The sequence below is a fragment of the Triticum urartu genome, chromosome 6A (assembly GCF_056163025.1).
Source record: "Triticum urartu cultivar PI428250 chromosome 6A, HENAU_Tu73, whole genome shotgun sequence".
NCBI lineage: Eukaryota > Viridiplantae > Streptophyta > Magnoliopsida > Poales > Poaceae > Triticum > Triticum urartu.
In genome coordinates, this window is record NC_141878.1 from 332,631,001 (window position 1) to 332,651,556 (window position 20,556).

Here is a 20,556-nt window from a genome sequence, read left to right on the forward strand (position 1 = left end):
CCGACCACCATGACCGGCCATGAACCCGAGAAAGCTGGCCATTGCCTTTGCCTCCTCCTTATCCGCCTCGATAACCTCCTCCTCCGGAGCACAAGGTTATGAAGATTTCCGCCTCCACATCGCGTCAAGCGGCTAATCGGCCGCCGATTTTTATCCCACCAAGCTTGGCGTCGATTGAGTGGAGGAGCGGTGGCCTTCTTGGGACCAGAGCGGTGGCGACCTACCATGTACTATTGTTCCTCGCAGCCAGCTGCGCCTGCGCACATGCGCCGGCTTCGTGGTCGTGGCGGCGGGGGGCGGCCGGGGTGGGGGGGGGGCGGCGATCTCCTTCGTCTGCTCCTGCGAGAGTACGTCCAAGAGAGCTTTGGAGCGCGCCCAGAGCGGAGCCACCGATGTCCTTCGTCTGCTCCTGCGACAGTACGTCCAAGAGAGCTTTGGAGTGCCCGAAGGCCATGGTTGGAGTGGTGCCAACAGAAGGAAGGGACCGGAGGAGAATGAGTGTGGGTCTTTAGCTATAGCTGGGAGCTGGGGCTCAAGTTAATATAGCGAGCGAATGGCAATGAGCTGCGGCAGACGGATGGACGGCTGGCACCGGAGTAGGTTCGTCGGCAGCTGTGGTGTCATTAACACAGAGCAGTCGCTTGCACCGGGATGCCGCGTAGGTGGCACTCTCTCGGCCGTCGCGCTGCCGCAATGCCAGCGCCAGTGAGAGGTCATGTCGGGCGTGAATGCAGATGCTGCTTAAGTGACTTAACCGCAGGTGCATTGTCTCACTGACATGTGGGCCCAACGGGCATCGGGCACGCATGTCAGTGACACACCAACTACACCTGCAGTTAAGGCAGGTGAATGCGGCATTGACATTCTGGAGAGACGGTGATCGTTTCAGGCGGGAAGCGCACGCTAGCGATGGAAGGGGTTTCGGTAGGCCAGGGCGGCCAGATGCTAGCGTGGTGGTAAAACGTGAACTCATGGACGACGAGCCTTTGAAGCGTATGCGGCACGTGTTGACAACCAGGCGTCCATGAAACCGCTCTTGTCGCCAGCTAGCATTCGACGACCACCATTAGACACCACACAACCATACATAACTTACGAATAATGGACGAATCGATCAGACACACACTCGTGTGTAGTGGCACTATGATCGGTTGCTCATGATAGTACATACTCCGCACCATAGTACCCTCTCTAGCTAGGCTTTTTTATAGATTGTCATTGTGATGGACGATATACATGAGAAAGGTGCTGAGTCACGAGTATAACCATTAGTGTTGAGCCAGGTCTATATATGCTCGGTGTTCGCGGAGGCCTCCAGCAAACGTCTAAACAGTAATGTCACATACGCATAATTTTGGTTTTTATTTATTTATCCACTAATAGGTAGGCCCGCATAGATAGATAGATAAAGAACACAAGCTGATGAGGTGCATGCGGGTTGTTTGACTGGTCAACCAGACAAATATAGAGCTATACGCTGAGCCAATGACCGTATAATCCCCATATCTCATATACAATGATCAAAGTGAGCTATCAAGACAAGTTCAATGACCGCAAATGCATTTTACTTGGTAATAAATGACTAGGACTGAAGGGGAATCCAAATTTCCTTCGTCTTCTGTCCTTGAGCTCTTGACAAATCAATGCAATTTACGGTTGTCCGGCCACTCCACCCCAGAGATGTCACCAAGCGTCATTCGTGCCACCGCGCCGCACACTAACCTGTAAGGAAGCGATGGCATCCCGCCGCGTCGAGTTCCTCGCCGCCCATGACCGCACACAAAATGGTAGGCAAGCGGTGGCATCCCGCCGTGCCGAGTTCATCGCCGCTTGTGACCTCACACCTATGTGGGCGGAATTTGAAGCTGCCAGGCCGAATGGGCGGTAGAGCAAGAGGCGGTGAAAGCGGCACAAAGGGAGCGGAAAATTCAGAAAGCACTCAAGAAAAGAGAGGCCCGTCGCCGCAAGAAAGAAGAGGACCCACGCGCTGCTGTGGAGAGGTCGGCGGAGATCCAAGCACGATGGGGTGTCGCCGACAAAGCCGGGAAGGAGAACAACGGCGTATGACCAGGATGTCAGAAGTAGTAGTACCAGTAGTTAGTGTGTGTGTCTATGTCGCCTATACATTTGTTTAATTAATTACGAGCATGTAACAGTACTACTAGTTACTACTATAGTTTTTAGATCAAATTACCAGTACATTAGCCTAGACTCAATGGAAAAATTCCTATCCTATGCATCAAATGGAATCTCTTTCTCTATAGGAATTGAGATGCATGTCATCTCACTTCCTATGATTTTCATATTCCTATAAAATTCCTATCATATGAACCAAAGGAGGCGTATGCTGGAGTAACTACTGTAGCTAGCAGTACTGCTGGTACAGTAGTTTTCTTCAAGAAGTGGAATTCAACGAAGTCATGATGGTTCCTTCATCCGAGCAACTTCATAGTGGGTAAGTTGGGCCTGTGATTTGATGGCTCATTAGTAATTACTGCAGCGCGACGATCGGGGTGACTCTCCCATGGAGTTCTGCAGGCATGACAAGTGTACCAGGATGGTCGACGTCCCACATGTCGGCGAGCGGAAGTATTCTTTCTGATATCGAGTAGCAAGGAAACCGCACGGTATAGTATCACTGGTGATTTATATTTATTTTTTATTTCTAATGAATGCTAGTGTTTCAACTCTTACGACGAAGGAGTGCCAAACACACGGCACGTGCTGGATGTCGCACACGCTAGCAAAAGGAGTGGGACATGAACAGCGTGGTAGAGCGTCTCCACTTCTGGGTCGGAGATCACACGTAGTAGTGCTACTATACTAGTAGTATGAACGATACAAAGTGCGACCCGGAGAGAAAGACACGTCTAGTTGGAAGGTCTCGGGGCATAAATGTAAACAAATATAAAACCTAATATGTGCCTCCAATTAATATAGTGGTAGTAGAGTACATAGTCATGTACTCCATAACATCACCGGGCATTGCACGTACAACATTTAGTGGTAGTAAGAGACAAATGCCTACATGCCACGCATGTTCATACTATTTGTGCCTTTCTACTTCACTTACTGTGCAACATTATACAGGTTCGCACGTCCACTCCTAGGTACATGTCCGTCTCATAGTTCCAGTCCCACGTGTTCTTCATATAGATGGAACTATCCTTGCATGACACATGCACCTTGATGCTAGATGTGTCGCGTGTTGGCAAAAGGATGAACAAAGCTCACGTAAAAATAGAGTGGAAGAACATAGATTCCCGACGACCGAGAAGGAGCAAGGAACCTCAGGGTGAAGCATCTGCGCTCATAATATTTTATATTATTCAACGATATAAAATCAACCAATCATCTCCACAGTGGACTAGAAGAGTACGAAACATGGCAACCCAGTGTAGTTACATCATACTAGTACATGGCTAACCGATGCTATCACCATATTTCTTGGCTTCTATGCGACACCTATCTCTAGTAATCCAGCAACCCGTATCGCTTCTCCCTCCTCATCTCTCTCAAAGTGCGGCGGGTTGGAGTTTTTGCCATCTATTGAGGTCGGTTAACTCATCACATGTTAGCAACATGCCAAGAGCATTCTAAAAAAATTATTTCACGTTCTGTTTTCAAAAAGAAAAAAAATACTTTCACGTACGAATTTGACTATATGCTTTGAGGAACTCGCATGTCCTATACTGCTCCTGTTTGGATACTCTAACTTAGCTAGAGGTTAGACTAACTCATGACTAACCCTGAACTAACTGTAGCCAAAGAGGTGTTTGGGTGACAGGGTTAGATTGACAATAAATGCCCTTGATGGAGAGAGAGAAGTGCTTTTTAGTGGTCCCAGTGAGAACTATCTCTAGTTAGCACCTCTTGGGTTGGATAGTTTTTTTGGTGGGTTCGGTGCAACTTGCACCAATTTAAACCATCATGCTTGGATACTTTAGGGCTATTTGAGCCCCAACTAGCTCAAACTAACTCTAACCCATGGATCCAAACAGGTCCTATGGCCAGCCTCAACGAGGAGCAGTCGGTGCACCGAGAAGCGGCGCTCTCTCGGTCATCGTGCCGCTTCAAAGCCGACGCTAGTGAGAGGTCGCATCCCCTTTGGCTGGGCATTAATGCGGCACTGACGCTCCAGGGCGACGCTGACCATTTCACACGGGAAGCGCGCGCTGGCAAGGGAGTATAGGTTTTGAACCGTTTCATGTGTAGTACTGGTAGTTTGCAAAACTACTCAATTATTGCACTCAGTTTCCTAAGAAATTGTGGTAAAAAATGTTACTCCACAGCCCACTTCCCTTCTCCTTCCTCTTCCACTGCCCGCGCACGTCCGCCGGAAGCGACCGGTCAACCCTTATATAGGAGTGCTAGCATAAAAAGATGCATGCATGACCGCTAAAATTTCCAGATTAAAGAGCCTCGCCGGCGGGAGTATGGCTATGTTGTTACCTTTGGCCGGGCCATGGTTACCGGGCGACGGCGACCAAAGAAGAGGCGGCGGGAGGGGAATGAATGGAGCTACTGTTTGGGTTCGCCGTCCGGCTTAAATAAATGCGTGGCATCACCTGTACCCGCGGGTGCACAAATTGTAACATACGTGTCTTCTTAAGTGGGCGTCACGTAACCGGTGTGTGTGTGTGATTCTGAGAGACAGAGTGCATGTGTGTGACTCTACTCTTCGGACATGTACTCAACCTTTTGCATCGGGATAGAAGTATAATGGTATTTACTTTAGCTAGTGATTTACGTGGCCATGTTAACATGGTTGTGTTAAAAAAATGTCACTTCCTGCTCGTGATTTGCGTTATATAATTACAAGCAAGATGCTCGTGCATTGCACGGAACATCAATATGCATTCTTTCACAAAACACATGTTGTGTTTTACCCATGCAGGAGTAATCCCATGTGTAAAAACTAATGATATTTCGAGAATTTTATCGGAAAACTGTATCTCAAGAATGTCGTCGAAAAAATGAAAGATGAGAGATAAGGTGAGGAGGAGTGGAGCATGGTGGTGACTGGTGGTCGGAATGGGCGGAGGCATGGGGATGGACGGCGCCGGCAGGCGGCAGCGGACCATGCTTGATTGTTCCAGAGACTTTCTTTTTTAATTGCTCAGCAATGAGGTGTGGGAGATAAGGATGTGGAGAGAGGTGCGGCTATATTTTGTAAAATTATCATAGTTTGCTTTCTATCCGTCGGATATAGATCAGACGGTCTATATTACAAGATGGTAGGCACACCATCATCGCCAACTCGGTTTTTTATAAGGGTACAGATGATAAGTTTGCTAACTACTAAAGTAAAGTGGAATTTGTCCATGTTATGCAAGTAAATTAAGGTGATTGTTTATCATACAGGTAAGGGTGGATGAATGGTGGTAGGAACAAATGCTCCGCCTAGAGCATGTGTGTGTGAGATGGAGCATGTGTGTGTGTGTGTGAGAGAGAGAGAGATGGAGTCCTAGTGTGTGTGTGTGTGTGTGCGGGTGTGTGATGGAGTCTTACTGTGTGTGTGTTTATGTGTGTGTGTGTGGGTGGGTGGGTGCGTGCGTGCGTGTGTGTGTGTGTGTTTGTGTGTGTGTGCGTGTGTCGTGGGGTCCTCGGTGCCGGATGTAATTTAAGTTTGCATGGCTTCATCATAGAGAGGTGATGTGTATGGCAGAGGCCACCAACAATGGGGTGCGAGAGAGAAAATGCCCATAGAGAGGGATGAGAAGGTGTGTGCGTGTGAGAGTAGTTGACATCGAGACAACGTGTTTGTTTGAGAGACACCGATGAAGACTACCATATATCGATGGTGCATGTAGGCAGGAATTAAATGAAGGGATGGTCTTATTGGTTTCAGGGATATAGGGGAAGAGTGAGAGGGGGGGTAACTACAAGGAGATTGTTATGTGTGAGTGTGTGTTTTACCCATCCAGGCGGAAGTTATGTGCACGCAAGAAGAGAACGATTCGATGTGGCTTTAGGGTTGAGGGTAATTAACTACGTATGGAGACATAGAGACCTTCAACGTGCATGTGTCAGAGGTATACATGTATACATGGGATGTGTGTGTGTGTGCACGCGCGCGCATGATCGAGATAAAAGATCAACGACATCGGAGAGACGGATCGGTATGACAATATGCATGCATGCGAGAATGCAGGGAAGAAGGCCCGACAATTGAGCATGTGTTTTTGTCTTTAAGAGATAGTGGCGTGGGCTGGAGCATGCATCTATGGCGAGCAGAGGGAGTGAGGCACAACGATTTTGCAAAAGAGATAAACCTATAAATGAAAGAAGGTTGATGGAGAAACAGATAAATAGAAAGATAAAGATGCTAGCTAGTGTGCGTTAGAGATAGGAGTCGAGTGGATCAGAAGGCTGAGTTATAGGTGTGGGTGTGAGAGAGATGAAGAAAGGGTGCATGTGACTCACATACAAACAAATATCGGAGAGAAATGAGATCCCGAGAGACGGAGTTTTGTGTCTGCGAGAGAGTATGATATTTCAAAACGGGAGTGATAGCTAGAGAAACATCAGAGGGAATGAAAGATATCTCTAGGGAGAGAGAGTGTGTGTGAGCGACATACAAGAGAACAGTGGAGAAATATGAGACCCTAGGAGACAGAGTTTGTGTTTCTGTGTGAGAAAGAGATATTTAAGAGGAAGAGTCGTAGGTTCTCATACCTAAGGAGCGAAAGACATCTCTGTATGAGGGGTGTGCGAGTGGCACACAGGGGAATACTAGAGAGAAATGAGACCCCGGGAGACAAAGTTTTGTGTTTGTGTGAGAGAAAGAGATTCCACATGGAGAATTATAGTTAGAGACACATAGCAGGGAGCGAGATATACTTAGAGATAGATAGAGTGATGAAGGTCGAGGGAGAGTGTACCGTCAGTATGTTACGAAGATAAAAGATCATTGTCAACATACAGGTAGCACGAGAGATACCTGAGAGACAATGAACGCGTATAGGTCTAGAGAGATAGTCCTATATAAGCATGAGTGTAGTTATATGAGCCGAATATCTAGATTAAATGGGATTCAAATATTTAAACTGGAGATCACGACATCGATAATATCATAATGCAAATTGGTGTATCAGACATGCATATTCATTTGAATTTGGGGACACGTGTAATTTTATATAGTTTATCAATATTGGTGATCCATAGACTCTTTAATTAGAAACAATGCATGGTTTATATGCAATTAATGTCTATACGGGATTACACTATATGTTGCGTGTGTGAAACACATTATACATGTTTGAGAAGTAAAAAAACCCGCATGAAACACACATTAATTGGAGACAATTAGCGAGGAATGCATACATTGGATTTCAACATAAAGTGGTTTCAAATATTTGAAAATCCAAATTGATGGATACAACCTTATGAATCTGAGATAATGCCATTTGTAAACCATATTTATGTATAAAGAGTGTTGTGCTTTTGAAAGTGTATATAAAAAATGATGTATATAGAATTTTATTCCAATCGAAAATGGATCCCGCCCGAAAAAAATTAGAATACAAACGGGATTCGAATTGAGTTGGCATGGTAAACGTGCACTCTGCAAAATTTGAATGAAGAGGGGAAAGTCGCAGTAACTGCCCGAAACCAAAATCTGCAAGATGGAAATTACTACTTCCTATCCCTGCCACGCAAAGCCTATCTGCTCGATTTTTATAGGTTTCGACAGGGGTAGGTTTGTAATTCCACTCAAACATGACATAACCGCCTCTCACCCAAATTCATACACGCTGGGTGCCAAAACACAGTGTGTCCTCAGCCGAAATCGACTCCCTCCCCGATTCATACACAGTGGGCGCCAGAAACAAACTCTCGTCGGCAAATATTCGGTGTATGCGGGATTATCGTCTTATCCCCAACCGGCCAATATTGATGTGATGTAGGAAATTTGAAACGGGGGCTAAGTTTGTAAATTTCCTCGCATTTGAGAGAAGTGCGCCCTGAAGACATGGTTCCCCCCTTCCTCTCCACCTCCATTTCCCCATTCGTACTCCGTGAGCGCCAAAACACCCTCTCCACCCCAGCCTCCTCCATCCGCCACCCCAGCCTCCTCCGTCCGCCACCCCATCCACCGCCATCTTCCTCCACCATGCCGGAGCTGATACCCCGACGTCACCATCCATTACAAGAGATCGACCTCTCTCATCCACGGCTTTGGACCGGGATCCTTGCATCCTGTCCTCTCGCTTCATCCCCGCCGTCGTCCACCTTGCTGGCGCAGCTCCTACGACCGTCTCGTCCACCGCGCCCCGCCGCCACCGTCTACCCTCCTAGATCTGCTTCAACACCGCTGATAGCCATCGCTACCACAACACCGTCAAATTCTCAGCAGATGCATACACGGTGCTACACCAGAGGCAATACTCTTTCGTATCTGCTCAACTTATTTATCGCAGCAAGAAAATAGATCGCCAATGCTTTACTCTGATTTCTTGTCCATCACTTACTTGCTAGTTGAAGGAAAACATTGGTTGCGAAGTTGCCTTTGTCCGGTTTTCATCTTCAGATCTGCCATGGCACGCTCAACACTATACTCCCAATGCTTAAGGTTTTCCCCTTTTATATTCCACACTAGTTAAATCACAGTAGTCTAAATTTCAAAATTGGGTCAGTCAATTTTTCAGAGCTCACCGTAGTTCACCGCTGCGAATGAAGGGTCTCGGGTGGGGACTTTGGTTGGGGGCGGTGGTGGGGCCTCGCCGAACGAAGAAAACTCAACGCGTGTGGGGCGGGGTGGGGGGTGGGGTGGTGGAGGAACACAGGAGATGGGGGCCAGTTGTTCGGCCGGCGGCCCATGCGGTGTTTTGTATGGGAAGAATCAAAGACGAGGAAGAAGAAGGGTTAGGAGACGTAGGATATTCAGCCAACCACCTGAAATGGTTGACTGACCCAAATGACAAAAGTCACGCGACTTGCATGCAGACATGCCTTTATATTAAGTACCGTCATCGTACCTGCTTAGCACTGCTCCTGAATCCATCAAGCTAAACAACGTGCTACTCATAATTCCAAACTTGTTGCTCAAGTACGAATCTGATATGATGCTGATATTACTAAAACAGATAACATTTAATTGGTCATCTAATGTTCCTACTTTACTTTTGAAAAAGCACGTGCACCACATATAGAGAGACAGTAGGGAGTTGCTTTCTTAATGCGCTCTGGTTCATCATGTGTGGGCACGGCGCAACAAACATTTTATTATCCAAAATCTACTTGCTATTATTTAGCATGTTCCTCTTCCGTTCTTATTTAATAAGTACTCTCTCCGTTCCTAAATACAAGTCTTTGTATAGATTCCACCATGGACTACATATGGAGGAAAATGAGTGAATCTACACTCTAAAATGTATTTGGATACATCTGTATGTGATCCATAGTGGAAATCTCTACCAAGACTTATATTTTGGAATGGATGGAGTATGATAGTAGTACAGTATGTTCCTTGTACTGAAGATGAACAGGGACATTTGCAGTGTAGAGGTCTATACGGTCGGTTGGGATGGACACTTTGAACTCTTCGGGCCTCTTTGATTAGTAGGATTTTGTAAACATGGGAATAGGATTTGTAGTGGCCCGCCCACTTGAATCCTATAAGAATAGCAAGGAAATGTGGGGAGCTATGTCGTCTTTGAGAGTTACACTGATATTAATAGTACTGCACCTTTAGTTGAAGAGAGCTGGTATCCAAAGCCTTTCTAGCCGTACCGGCAATACTAGCACATATATTCCAGCAAGTTCCACTTTGCTGATTTTACTCTGATGCTTACAGTTTTCCCGTTATATCTACACTATGATCTATGTAGCTACTTTGTGTTGCACTAGAAGCAGTCCACTCTTGAAGCTAAACATGGCAATGACTTGCAAAGTTGGCACCAAGGCATTGAGTGCCATTCTGGATGCAATGAAATTCATATGCTCCCCACCTGTTGATTCTTGTTCAGAATATGATCCTAATGACTATTCTAGCCTCGAGGAGTCAAAGGCAGATGGCCTGTCCTGTTCACCCATCAAGGTGGATGCTCTAATTTAGCAAGGTTTTATTGATTTCGTGTATCTTACATATGTTGTCTTGCATTTCTTCTACTTTGTTGCACCGCCATCTGCTTAGTTTACTCATCATATATGTCGAGATGCCATGCCCATCCATTATCAATAAATTTTCCATCTATCATCATACCATGTTTTTCCACTCAAATGTTATTCTTGTGCATCAGACATGAAAAAGGAAGAGGGTGATTGCCGAACCTGAAGGAGCACCAACAAAGTTCTTGCAAAACGTGGTTGTGCCAGAGAAATCAGACATCACCTCACTTATATTGGCTGTACAACCAGTGACACAAAACGTAGGTCCGACTCCAGCAGACAGTACGCATACTTCACTGGCCACACCTCTAGTCGCACCACACAGGACCTGCACTCCAGCAAAAGGTATGCCGATTTCAGTTGCCGTAGCACCAGCCGTACCACAGAAAAATCCCACTCCAGCAAAAAGTACAGCAAGTCCACCGGCCGAAGACCTATCACAACTGCAGAGACAACCAATTCCTGCAGATTGGAACCCCATTCCAGTTATTTCTAGTTTAAAAGACAATGCTTTCAATGTTGTGAGGGTCTACGTGCATATATTCCCATCATGGGAATATTATAGTGAAGAAAAACACCATTTTCACATCTTCCTGTCCCACTTACGTGTAAGTGCTATTATTCATGGTGATTATTTTCCTGTTTTCTGCTGATTGAACACATCAATGATTTACATTACATTGTTATAAGTAGGCGAGGGTCAATCTGCATAGTCATGATGAGCAAAGCTTGCTTGCGCTTTTCAAGGAAGCATTGCAGCAGTATTGGTGTTACCTGAGGAAATCACACTTTGATGGCAAGTCCATAAATGAATTTCTAGTGAAGTCTCCTGTGCTAAATTTAGAAGACATTGAATGGAAAAACCATGTTATGCACTGGTCTCGTTCCGAGGATGAGGTACTGTCTATGATATCGCATGGCAATTTGAACTTCTACTTTTCCACATGTGCCTTACGGATCTTTTTTGCAGGAAATTGCTCGAAAAAGAATTCCTGTTTGAAAAGAATGACAGGATATCACAAATATGCTGCCCGCTCCTTTGCTCTTGTTAGTACCTGTTGTCCTGTATCACTATACTTGCATACATACCTGGTTCATTATGTGACAGCAGTATGCATGATAGCTTGCTTATTAGTTGTTTGCTCCAAATTATCTGATCTGTATGAATGGTTATATTAGTGTAGAATATAATGCCAATGAAATTTTTTAGCTCTGCATTGTTCTTGTAAGTACCTACTGTCCTTTATCAGTGTACTGATATTGATAGGTAGTTGTTCATGTACCATCACTCTGCAGCTTATTTTCCTTTGCCCTCCATTTTCTACACATAAGATCTATATTTACTCTTACCATAAGGTTGGATAACACCGATGGTACTGAAGAAGTTTAGCTCTGCATTGCTCTTGGTTGTACCTTTTGCCTGTATCAATGTACTTACATTTATAGCTACTTGGTTATGTAGCATCACTATTCATCTTATCTTAAATATTCTCCATTTTTTCTTATATTGTCACATCTATATTTACTGTTAACAAAATGTAGAATAAAGGCAATGTTTATGAAGAAGATTCTATGGTAAACTTCTTTAATTGCCCACCCCATCAGCACAGACAAGGGCTTTATAGAGGCTTCCTTCACCAATAATGTAAGTTTGTCCTTCTCAAGCCTTCAAACTTTGTTGTGTATATTTGGTTAGGCATGACTACAACAACTGTTTATTTTTTGTGTTTGCATCAAATTGCATGTTTAAAGTTTATTATGTACTCGAGTTCATAAACAAAAGTTTGTCCTTCTCAATTTAAGTTTTCAGTTGTACAACCAAGTTCCTTCTTCATACCATGTAAATTATACTATACTGAGCAAGTGATCTTATTTTGCCAATCTGAAATGGGATAAATTGACAGCACACTAACCATTGATACTTATGAGTTCTTGATCTGTAATCCAGTGGTGTCGTGAAGCTGCCAACTCCTTCACAATGTCATTTCCTTCCATGTCTTGACCTGAACAATACCATATTGTGTTAACGCTATTTTAAATCGTCAGTAAGAAATGTGATGAATTGTCAGCACTGATACTTATATGTGCAATACCTTTCATCTGTATGCTTGTTTATCTTTCAGAGTGAGGAGGATATAAGTGTCAAACAAGTGCAGCCTCACCAGCTTGCTCAGCTGCTTGCGCTGCAGCTCCCGAGCAAGGCTAACATTTCTTGAACTCTATTGAAGTGTTGTCGGTTTTATATATTATTTTGTCGGCGTGTTTATTTGCACTGGTGGATCTTTGATGCCCAGTGTATGTAATCTGTTGTCTGCTTGTGCTTTATTATCATAGTGGCGAACTTTGATGCCTAGTGGATGTAATATGTCATAATTTCTTTATTGTATAGTCTAGGTTTTTTTCCTTATTCATGATGCTGCAGATATTTTAATGTATATATATATGTATATATATGTATCCTGTCTTCGCAGTAAAATGGCCTAACCGTAAAATTACAGTACATAATCAGGCCGTCCTGCAAATCACCATGTATGATCCGCATCATGGGCCCTGTCATCTGGGTCCGTTAACAGGCCTAAATCTAAACTATCCCACTAGTAGATTCGGGCCTTTAATAGGCCGAGTAAACCGCCAGCCCTATTTTCCCAAGAAAACTCAATGGGCCTTTAGGAGGCTAAAAAGAAGGTTGGGTCTGAAACATGCTGAACAGCTCACGGGCCGGTAGCAGGACGAAATAGACCCCGGCCCATGAATGTGCCAATCAAATCATGGGCTTATAACAAGCCAAAATTGTCTCGGTCCTTGTTTGGCCCAATCAAATTATCGGCTACGAGTAGGCTGGATGCAAACCAGGCCGTAGTTAGGCCCAACTATATGACGGGCTTTTAACATGCCGAAATTAATATAGGGCCAAAATGTTAAATGGGCCCTTAATAGGCCGAAACTAATATCAGGCCGAATTACTAAATGGATCTTTAGCAAGTGGGCCCAAAATCATAGCGTCCAGTTGACGGGCCAAATCTGACATGGGCCATAATTTATCCCAAAGCCTCTTAAAGGGACGGACCTGATCTGGGCCGTAATTTGGCCCAGAACATGGTAGGCTTTTAACGGGCCAGATCTCATATGGGCCATTATTAGGCCCGGAACATGGCAGTCCATTAATGGATCGGATCAAATATGGGCCGGCATTTGGCCCAAAACATGGCAGCCAGTTAATGGGTCGGTCTACTAGGGTCCTCAAAATCTTGTGGGCCTATAGCTGGGCCGGCCCATTATTGTCGGCGAAATCTCGTGGGCCTTTAGATAGGCCGACCCATTATGGTCCACAAAAATCTTATGGGCCTTCACCTGGACCGGCCCATTATGGCCCGCAAAAATCTTATGGGCCTTTAGCTGGGCTGGCCCATTATGGTCTGCAAAATCTTGTGGGCCTTTAGTTGGGCCGGCCCATTTAAACTTTATGGGCCACTTTTGGGCCGGTCCACGTGTTAACATATCATAGGCGCATCTTGCCCATTCGATGAGTGACACTTGTGCCAACACGGAGCTGACACGTGTTTCCTACAGCCAATGATGATTTTACACGTGGAAAATCCCCATTGGTCCAGGCTATTAACGGGTTATCGAATCCAAAACCGGACCCGATAGCTTAACGGCGTTCCATTACGGTGGATGCCATGTGTCGGTCACCCTTGACGGAAGCACTTCTGTGACACGCGATTTATCGTCATGGAAGTGGACACTTCCGTGATGATAATATTGGTAATGTCATGGAACACTTCTACGACAGCACAGGTATGACTATCTTGATTCTGTCATAAATTTGTCATGGATGTACATGCATGACAGAAAACGTGACCTAGTGTGACAAACACGTATCATCACTGAAGTGTATTTTTTTCTAGTGGTGGTTGGCAACAATTGGGGAAACGTTTGGTCGGTTCAGCTGTCGAGTTGAACAGTTTCTATAAAGAATGACTGCTTAATCTATGAATGAAATATATGCTTAATTACTGAATTTTAGTTGCAAAAATTAGATAGTGCTAATGATTTTTAGCTGCATATTTTGACAAATCACAGTGTTACAAGGTTGACAAATGGCAATGTTACTAGATCAACAAATGTTAATCTTTCCAGTTTGACAAATAGCAACATACCCAATATGACCGATGCAATTCTTACCTAATTGTTTGTATGTGGTTGCACACGGGCCATCCAAAACAACCGTTTGCATTGAAGGCATGCCCAAATCCTGCGCTGTAAATTTTCCCTTAACTTAAGGGGGAAGACCATAGCTCTCACTTTGCATACGGGTGTTCTATCTAAAATATTTGCAATCAAGAGCTACAGAAATCTTGCTCGGCACATTTTCCCATGGCTTCCTAGGGAAGCTGTCAGTCTGCATACAGGTGTTCTGACTAAAACGTTTGCGATGAGTGTTTTATATTTAAAAACCATTGACATTTTTTGAAAAGAAAATCATTTGATAAATCTGTACATTAAGAGAGAAAATGCAAGTTCATTCAAACCATATCTTTCATTTAGTCACACTGCGAATTTATATTCATATGATGGAGAAATCGAGATATAGTATTAAATCCCCCAAAAACCTATTTCTGGCGGCGATGGAGGCGGTGTGCCGTCCGTCGTTGTCGTTATCATCCTCCGGGACGCCGATTTTGAAGTCTTCAAGGCAACATAGAATGTTCTTCACATGTAAATCAAACATCACGTCTTCGTGCGATCGATGGGCGGGGAGCGGGAGGATGACAACTTGCAACGCTAAGAGCTAGCGGTCGACGGCGGCGTCGCATGCCGCTGAGGGCGACGTGCTCACAGGCATGGGTGCGGCGGGTGCAGCCAAACGCACAGGGACCGGCGCCGCGGTGGGTGGAGGGGCATGCATGGGCACGGGCGCAGCGGGTGCAGCCAAACGCATGGGGACCGGCGCCACCATGGGTGGAGGGGCGCGCACGGGACGGGCGCTGGCGCTGACATGTACACGATCTCGCGCGGGTCCGCGGAGACCTCGCTGATGCCCACGGCTTCTAGCTCTACGATAGTGCTCGGCGACTAGCCCGACAATGCTACGGGGATGGTCGCTGGCGCGGGCGCGGGGATGGGAGCTGGGACGGGAGCGGGGGCAACAACAGCCGCGGCCAGCTCGTTCAGGGCCATGTCCATGAGGCCCCATTACTCCTTATTTTCTATCTCCTCTGGCTTGGAGTCAACTTCAACAAACTTGAAGACTAGTGGCAGATGATCATTGTACGCCATGGCGTTGGTGGAGGTCTGCAGGAGGGAGGGGAATGGGAGGCGAACAGTAAGCCAACCGTATTCAACAGTAGCTCGGACACCATTAACGGAGAGGAAGGCAGGCGGCCATGGAAGTCAAAGGGCTTGCTTCCTAGTGGGTCTGCCCAGCATACAGATCGGATGCTTCCCGGTGAGCTTGTACATTGGAGGACAGCTTGCTCGCATCTTAGTCATCCTGCGCACTGGACTACGCTCGCACGCCTCCCGTTCAGTCAAGCAGCTGTCTTCATGACACCTCCTATAGCCACTAAAACCAAGACACATGGCGTCACGTGAATGGTTAACATGACACACACGATTTGAATTATTCAAAAGTTTGAGATATTAAAGTGGTAGCTATTTTTTCAAAATGCCTTTATTGGCTGTTATTCGAGTGTGCCTTCTCTCAAAATGGACACAAAAATACCATAACATGTCGGGTGCCATTCCTTGATAGCATGCCAAGTTTCATGAATTTCAGACGAATTTTGGATTTAGTAGAATTTGAAAACAAAGTATCTCAATGTTTTGCCAACAATCAACAGTGCCCTGGTGTTTGAAATTCATTCCCATTTCTTGTATGGGACCTAAGCATGCACCCAATGACACAGATTTGATTTTTCAACCAATTTATATGCACTAGAGCATGTGCATGTAGTTCAAATTTGAATTATGCACATAAAATGCCTAGAAAACCCAGTTAATATATAAAAATGTCCAAACGAACCCCGAAAAGTTCCAAAATTTAACACAACACTCCTGTTGTTCTATGTAGACACTAGAAATTTTTTGAAAGCAATAAGAGGCAACGGATATCGTTTCGTCCCCAAAGGTGGCACATTCCCTACCGAAACCATCAGGTTTGTTGTGAGAAGCTCTAGTTTGCGAGAAGCTTATGCCCAAACCAGCCCCAATTGTGACAAAAAATTTACCACGACACGTTGATGCCCCTCCATGATAGCATGTCAAGTTTCATGAATTTCAAAGTTTTGGAATTACTAGAATTAAGAAACAAGGTATGTCAACGTTTTGCCGGCAATCTACAATGCCCTGGTATTTGAAATTCATTATCATTTCTTGCATGGGACCTAAGCATGCACCCAAGGACACAGATTTGATTTTTCAACCATTTTATATGCACTTGAGCATGTGCATGTAGTTCAAATTTTAATTATGCACATAAAATGCCTAGAAACCTAGTTAATGTATAAAAATGTCCAAACGAATCCCGAAAATTCGGAAATTTGACACAACACACCTGTTGTTCTATGTTGACACTAGAAATTTTTTGAAAGCAATAAGAGGCAATGGATATCGTTTCGTCTCCAAAGGTGGCACGTTCCCTACTGAAACCATGTGGCTTGTTGTGACAAGCTCTGGTTTGTGAGAAGCTTATGCCCAAACCTGCCCCAAATGGACAAAAATTTTACCATGGCATGTTGATGCCACTCCATGATAGCATGATATGTTTCATGAATTTCAGACAAGTTTTGGATTTACTAGAATTTTAAAACCAGGTATCTCAATGTTTGCGGCCGAGTGACGGTGGCAGGGTGTTTGAAATTCATTCCCATATCTTGCATGGGACCTAACACTACTGCAGGATGCTGCTAATGCAACACTATGATCAGAGACCGTTCGACAAAACTGTGTGCGATGTAATAATCGCAAACGGTGGTGTAAAAACCCGTCAAAAAAGGTGTAAAATGTTTGCGATGGAGGATGCATCAAACACGGTTCAGATATTAGTTGCGTGTGCAATGCAGGGCATACAAATCAGTTCAATTAACTATTTGCGATGAGGAGGAACAAAAGAAACGGGCAGCCAGATGAAGGTGTGTGCGATATGCATTATATGGTTCACTCAGATGAACTATTTGTGATTAGGCAACACAAAATAAACAGTCAGCCAGATCATGGTGTGTGCAATATACGGCATGCGGTTCACTCGGATTAACTGTTTGCGTTGAGACAAGAGAACAGAAACGGTTCAACTTTACAAGATGTGTGTGATACATGGCAAACAGGTCTGTAGTCGGAAATGTGTGCGAAGACCGATAACAACACAGACGATTACTGCTAACAAGTTGTGTGTGTTGTGAGCAAACGATTGCTGGTATACAATTGTGAGTAATTGATGAAAACAACACCGACGGGTTCCATTGTTTAGTCCGTGCGATGTGATTTTCTTTGTCCTCACAACATCTAGGCTATGTCTACAGAGCATCAACATATATACTTAAAAGGACAACATTGCATAACCAAATTAAGCATACAATTAAAATGAAAGTCATTGCACATGGTTCCAAATTTGGGAACCATGTGTGATTGACGTACTACCTTTGTCCTGGTTTATTGGTCCCCTTTGTAATTTTTACCAAATATTTAACTAAGAAATGTTTATGCATGTCACCAAAAATTATATCATTGAACACTATGTCAAATACCCATCCAACGATATAACTTTTGCTGACCTGCAATAACATTTTGTCATTTAAATCTTTTTTCAAAATTTAACACAAAATACAAAGGGGACCAACAAACCAAGACGGAGGTAGATTCCGTCAACCGAACTAATTTCATCCATATCTCACGGTTAGAAATAAGTAAACATAGATTAAAACATACTTAGCCATAGATAATAAGCGTACACGTACACAAGCATAGTTCAACCATAAGTACATAGTTCAACCTTCATTAAGCATATTCAAGCGTACATAGTTTGATCCCATATCTCATCTCACATGCCGGCACGATCGTGAAGCTTCTCCTAGTACTCGGCGTACGCGGCGTGCACCATCCTGTGAGAATACTCCTGCTTGAAGGAGCCAACGACCCATCCTCTTGCATGCACCAGAAAACTTAGATACGCGTTGTGAAACTTGTGGTTTCAAAATGGGCATCGATAGCCGCCGTTCCAGGTCATAATACGCCTGTTATGCATTCCCGCGTAAAGCTCCCTTAGGATTTGCCTCTTGTACCTCCTCTGGCCATCTTCATCCTCGCTGTCCACATCGTCAGATAACACCTATACAAATAGTAAAACAAATTTGGCATCAAATCAATGATTACATGCCGTGAAGTAGGATTAGGAATTTATGGCTATATATTTATACATATCTAGAGATTATCGTTTGATTTTTAGGCACAGTCGTCTATGTACAGACCAATCTTGAAGAAAATAATGGCACAAACATATCTAGGTCATTCAAAATCAATTGTCAGGTCCTGGCTAGGAATTATTAGCATGAACACTAACCCTAGTCGGTTACTAGCACAAATCATCTGGACAAATGAAATAACTAATCACTTATCACTTGTACCATTCAAACAATCAATACACTACACGGATCTAACGAAACTTACTTAGATTTCATGGATTGGGAGAACTTAACCATAGGATTTCTATTCAAAAAAGGGGGATGCGGGAGTAACCAGAGAAACCCTATGATCTATTTGACATATAAATGGGTATAGATGACTTACCAATTGTCCGTCGTCGTTGGAGTCGTCGCCGGAGTGGTCGTTGGAGTCGTCGCCGGTATCGTCACCAGAGTCGGTGTGGAACTCCACCTTCGGTTGTGGAAGCTCGACTTCGTCGATGACGTCAGGATGCAGCGATAACTCGCCGACGGTGACGGCAACCACTGTCTCCATCTCCACCCGTGCTCCGGTGCTTCATAAGCGCCGGCGTCACCACTGCCTCCGATGGGGCGCTTTGGCAGCATCATCACACACTGATGGCTTTGAGGACTGAGAGCGGCATCGAGGATGCAAGCAAAGAGAGAGGATTGTGTGTGTGCGAGGATGGGGGGTGCGGCCACTCGGGCGCACCATTAATATGGAATAGTGGGAGTTGTGGGAGAGAGGCGGGCGGCGGTCAAACTGATGGCTCGCCTCCTGATGAGCCTGCGCACTAGACTACTGGCATGCCTACCAAAGTTTCACACAGCTACTCGCACGCCACTTGATGACACTGCACAGCGAGCACGCCTCGATCAATTCACACATCCGCGCGCACGCCTCCTGGTCTGCCTGCGCGGCGGACTACTCGCATGCATCCCGTCAACTTATGCCTGCTCGCTTGACACACGGGTTGCGCGGTGGCACGTATATTGTTTTTCTATTTGGATGATTAATGCTGCCGCTTTATTGCTTAACCGAAGCATGGCACATATCCATTGTTGGTCTAACGCTCATGGTTTGAATAAATAAACCGTTTGGGATATTGGTTGCCGATTATTAATAATCTCTCGTTTGTAATTAGATAAAGATTACATCACAACTGGTCTCAAATTTGACAAAAAAGTACAGTGCCACTTTGTATTGGTGTCCATATGACAACACGATAAGTTTCATGAACTTCAAATAAGTTTTGGATGTACTACAATTTAAAAATCAAGATTCTCAATGTTTGAAATTTGTTGCACGGGTAGTAAACATGCACCCAGTGAGACACATGTGTTTTTGCAATCCATTTAGGTGCACTGTCAAGTGTGCATGTAGCTCAAATTTGATTTTTGCACATTATACCCATAGAAAATCAATCAATTAATGTACTGAAATGCCTTAATGATCTCTGTGATTTTTTTGGAATTAAAACGTCCCTCCTTTGGTAACATATGTTCACCGTGGGATAATTAATTTAACATGCATCATAGTTATGGTGGATTCGCGGTGTATGTGTGGGTGTGTGCGTCTGGGGGTGGCGGGTGGCTCGCAGTACACTACGAATTGTGAGCCATCGTGTGGGTTGGCTGTTTTGTTAGGAAGGCCGGTGCCACATCAGAGTCATGAATTCGTTATTTAAAACATTACACAAACCTTTCGTGCATACATGTTTTGGCCACATGCAGTCGATGGTTGACCTACAAGACACTCAATACTTGCATGTGACACTTTCTGTGGGCCTGCGAGGTCGTCATCCATCACTTTGACGAACAGCCGGCACTGAGGTTAATTTGACCAGCAAGGTAGAATCTTTTTTGTTTGTGTTATGGTGGTATATAGTACGCGTCGAAGAGGTGGGAGGGGACTAGCATATATACTATACCTACATGTCCATGAGCAAGTACACCTCACTCAGTGCTGGGACTTTTCAGTTTCTGAGGCATGTGCCGCATCAAAATTGTGAAATTGGTTATT

The 20,556-nt window shown here is 44.7% G+C and overlaps 1 protein-coding gene across 1 annotated transcript; it reads left to right on the forward strand.

Annotated features, from left to right (window-relative positions):
• The first annotated feature begins 553 nt into the window (after nt 1–553).
• LOC147965163 (uncharacterized) lies at nt 554–11,292 on the forward strand. The gene is made up of 3 exons (XM_087530322.1): nt 554–705; nt 10,256–10,721; nt 10,807–11,292. The coding sequence occupies exons 1-3, from the start codon at nt 554–556 to the stop codon at nt 11,290–11,292; spliced, it is 1,104 nt and encodes a 367-aa protein (XP_087386448.1).
• Nucleotides 11,293–20,556: the final 9,264 nt, after the last annotated feature.

What these genes read in the sequence shown, in the direction of transcription:
- LOC147965163 (XM_087530322.1), top strand. Translation starts at nt 554, where the DNA reads ATGGCAATGAGCTGCGGCAGACGGATGGACGGCTGGCACCGGAGTAGG. An exon ending in CTGCCGCAATGCCAGCGCCA is followed by an intron (nt 706 to 10,255) that starts GTGAGAGGTCAT and finishes GACATGAAAAAG; the next exon opens with GAAGAGGGTGATTGCCGAAC. An exon ending in TCTTCCTGTCCCACTTACGT is followed by an intron (nt 10,722 to 10,806) that starts GTAAGTGCTATT and finishes TGTTATAAGTAG; the next exon opens with GCGAGGGTCAATCTGCATAG.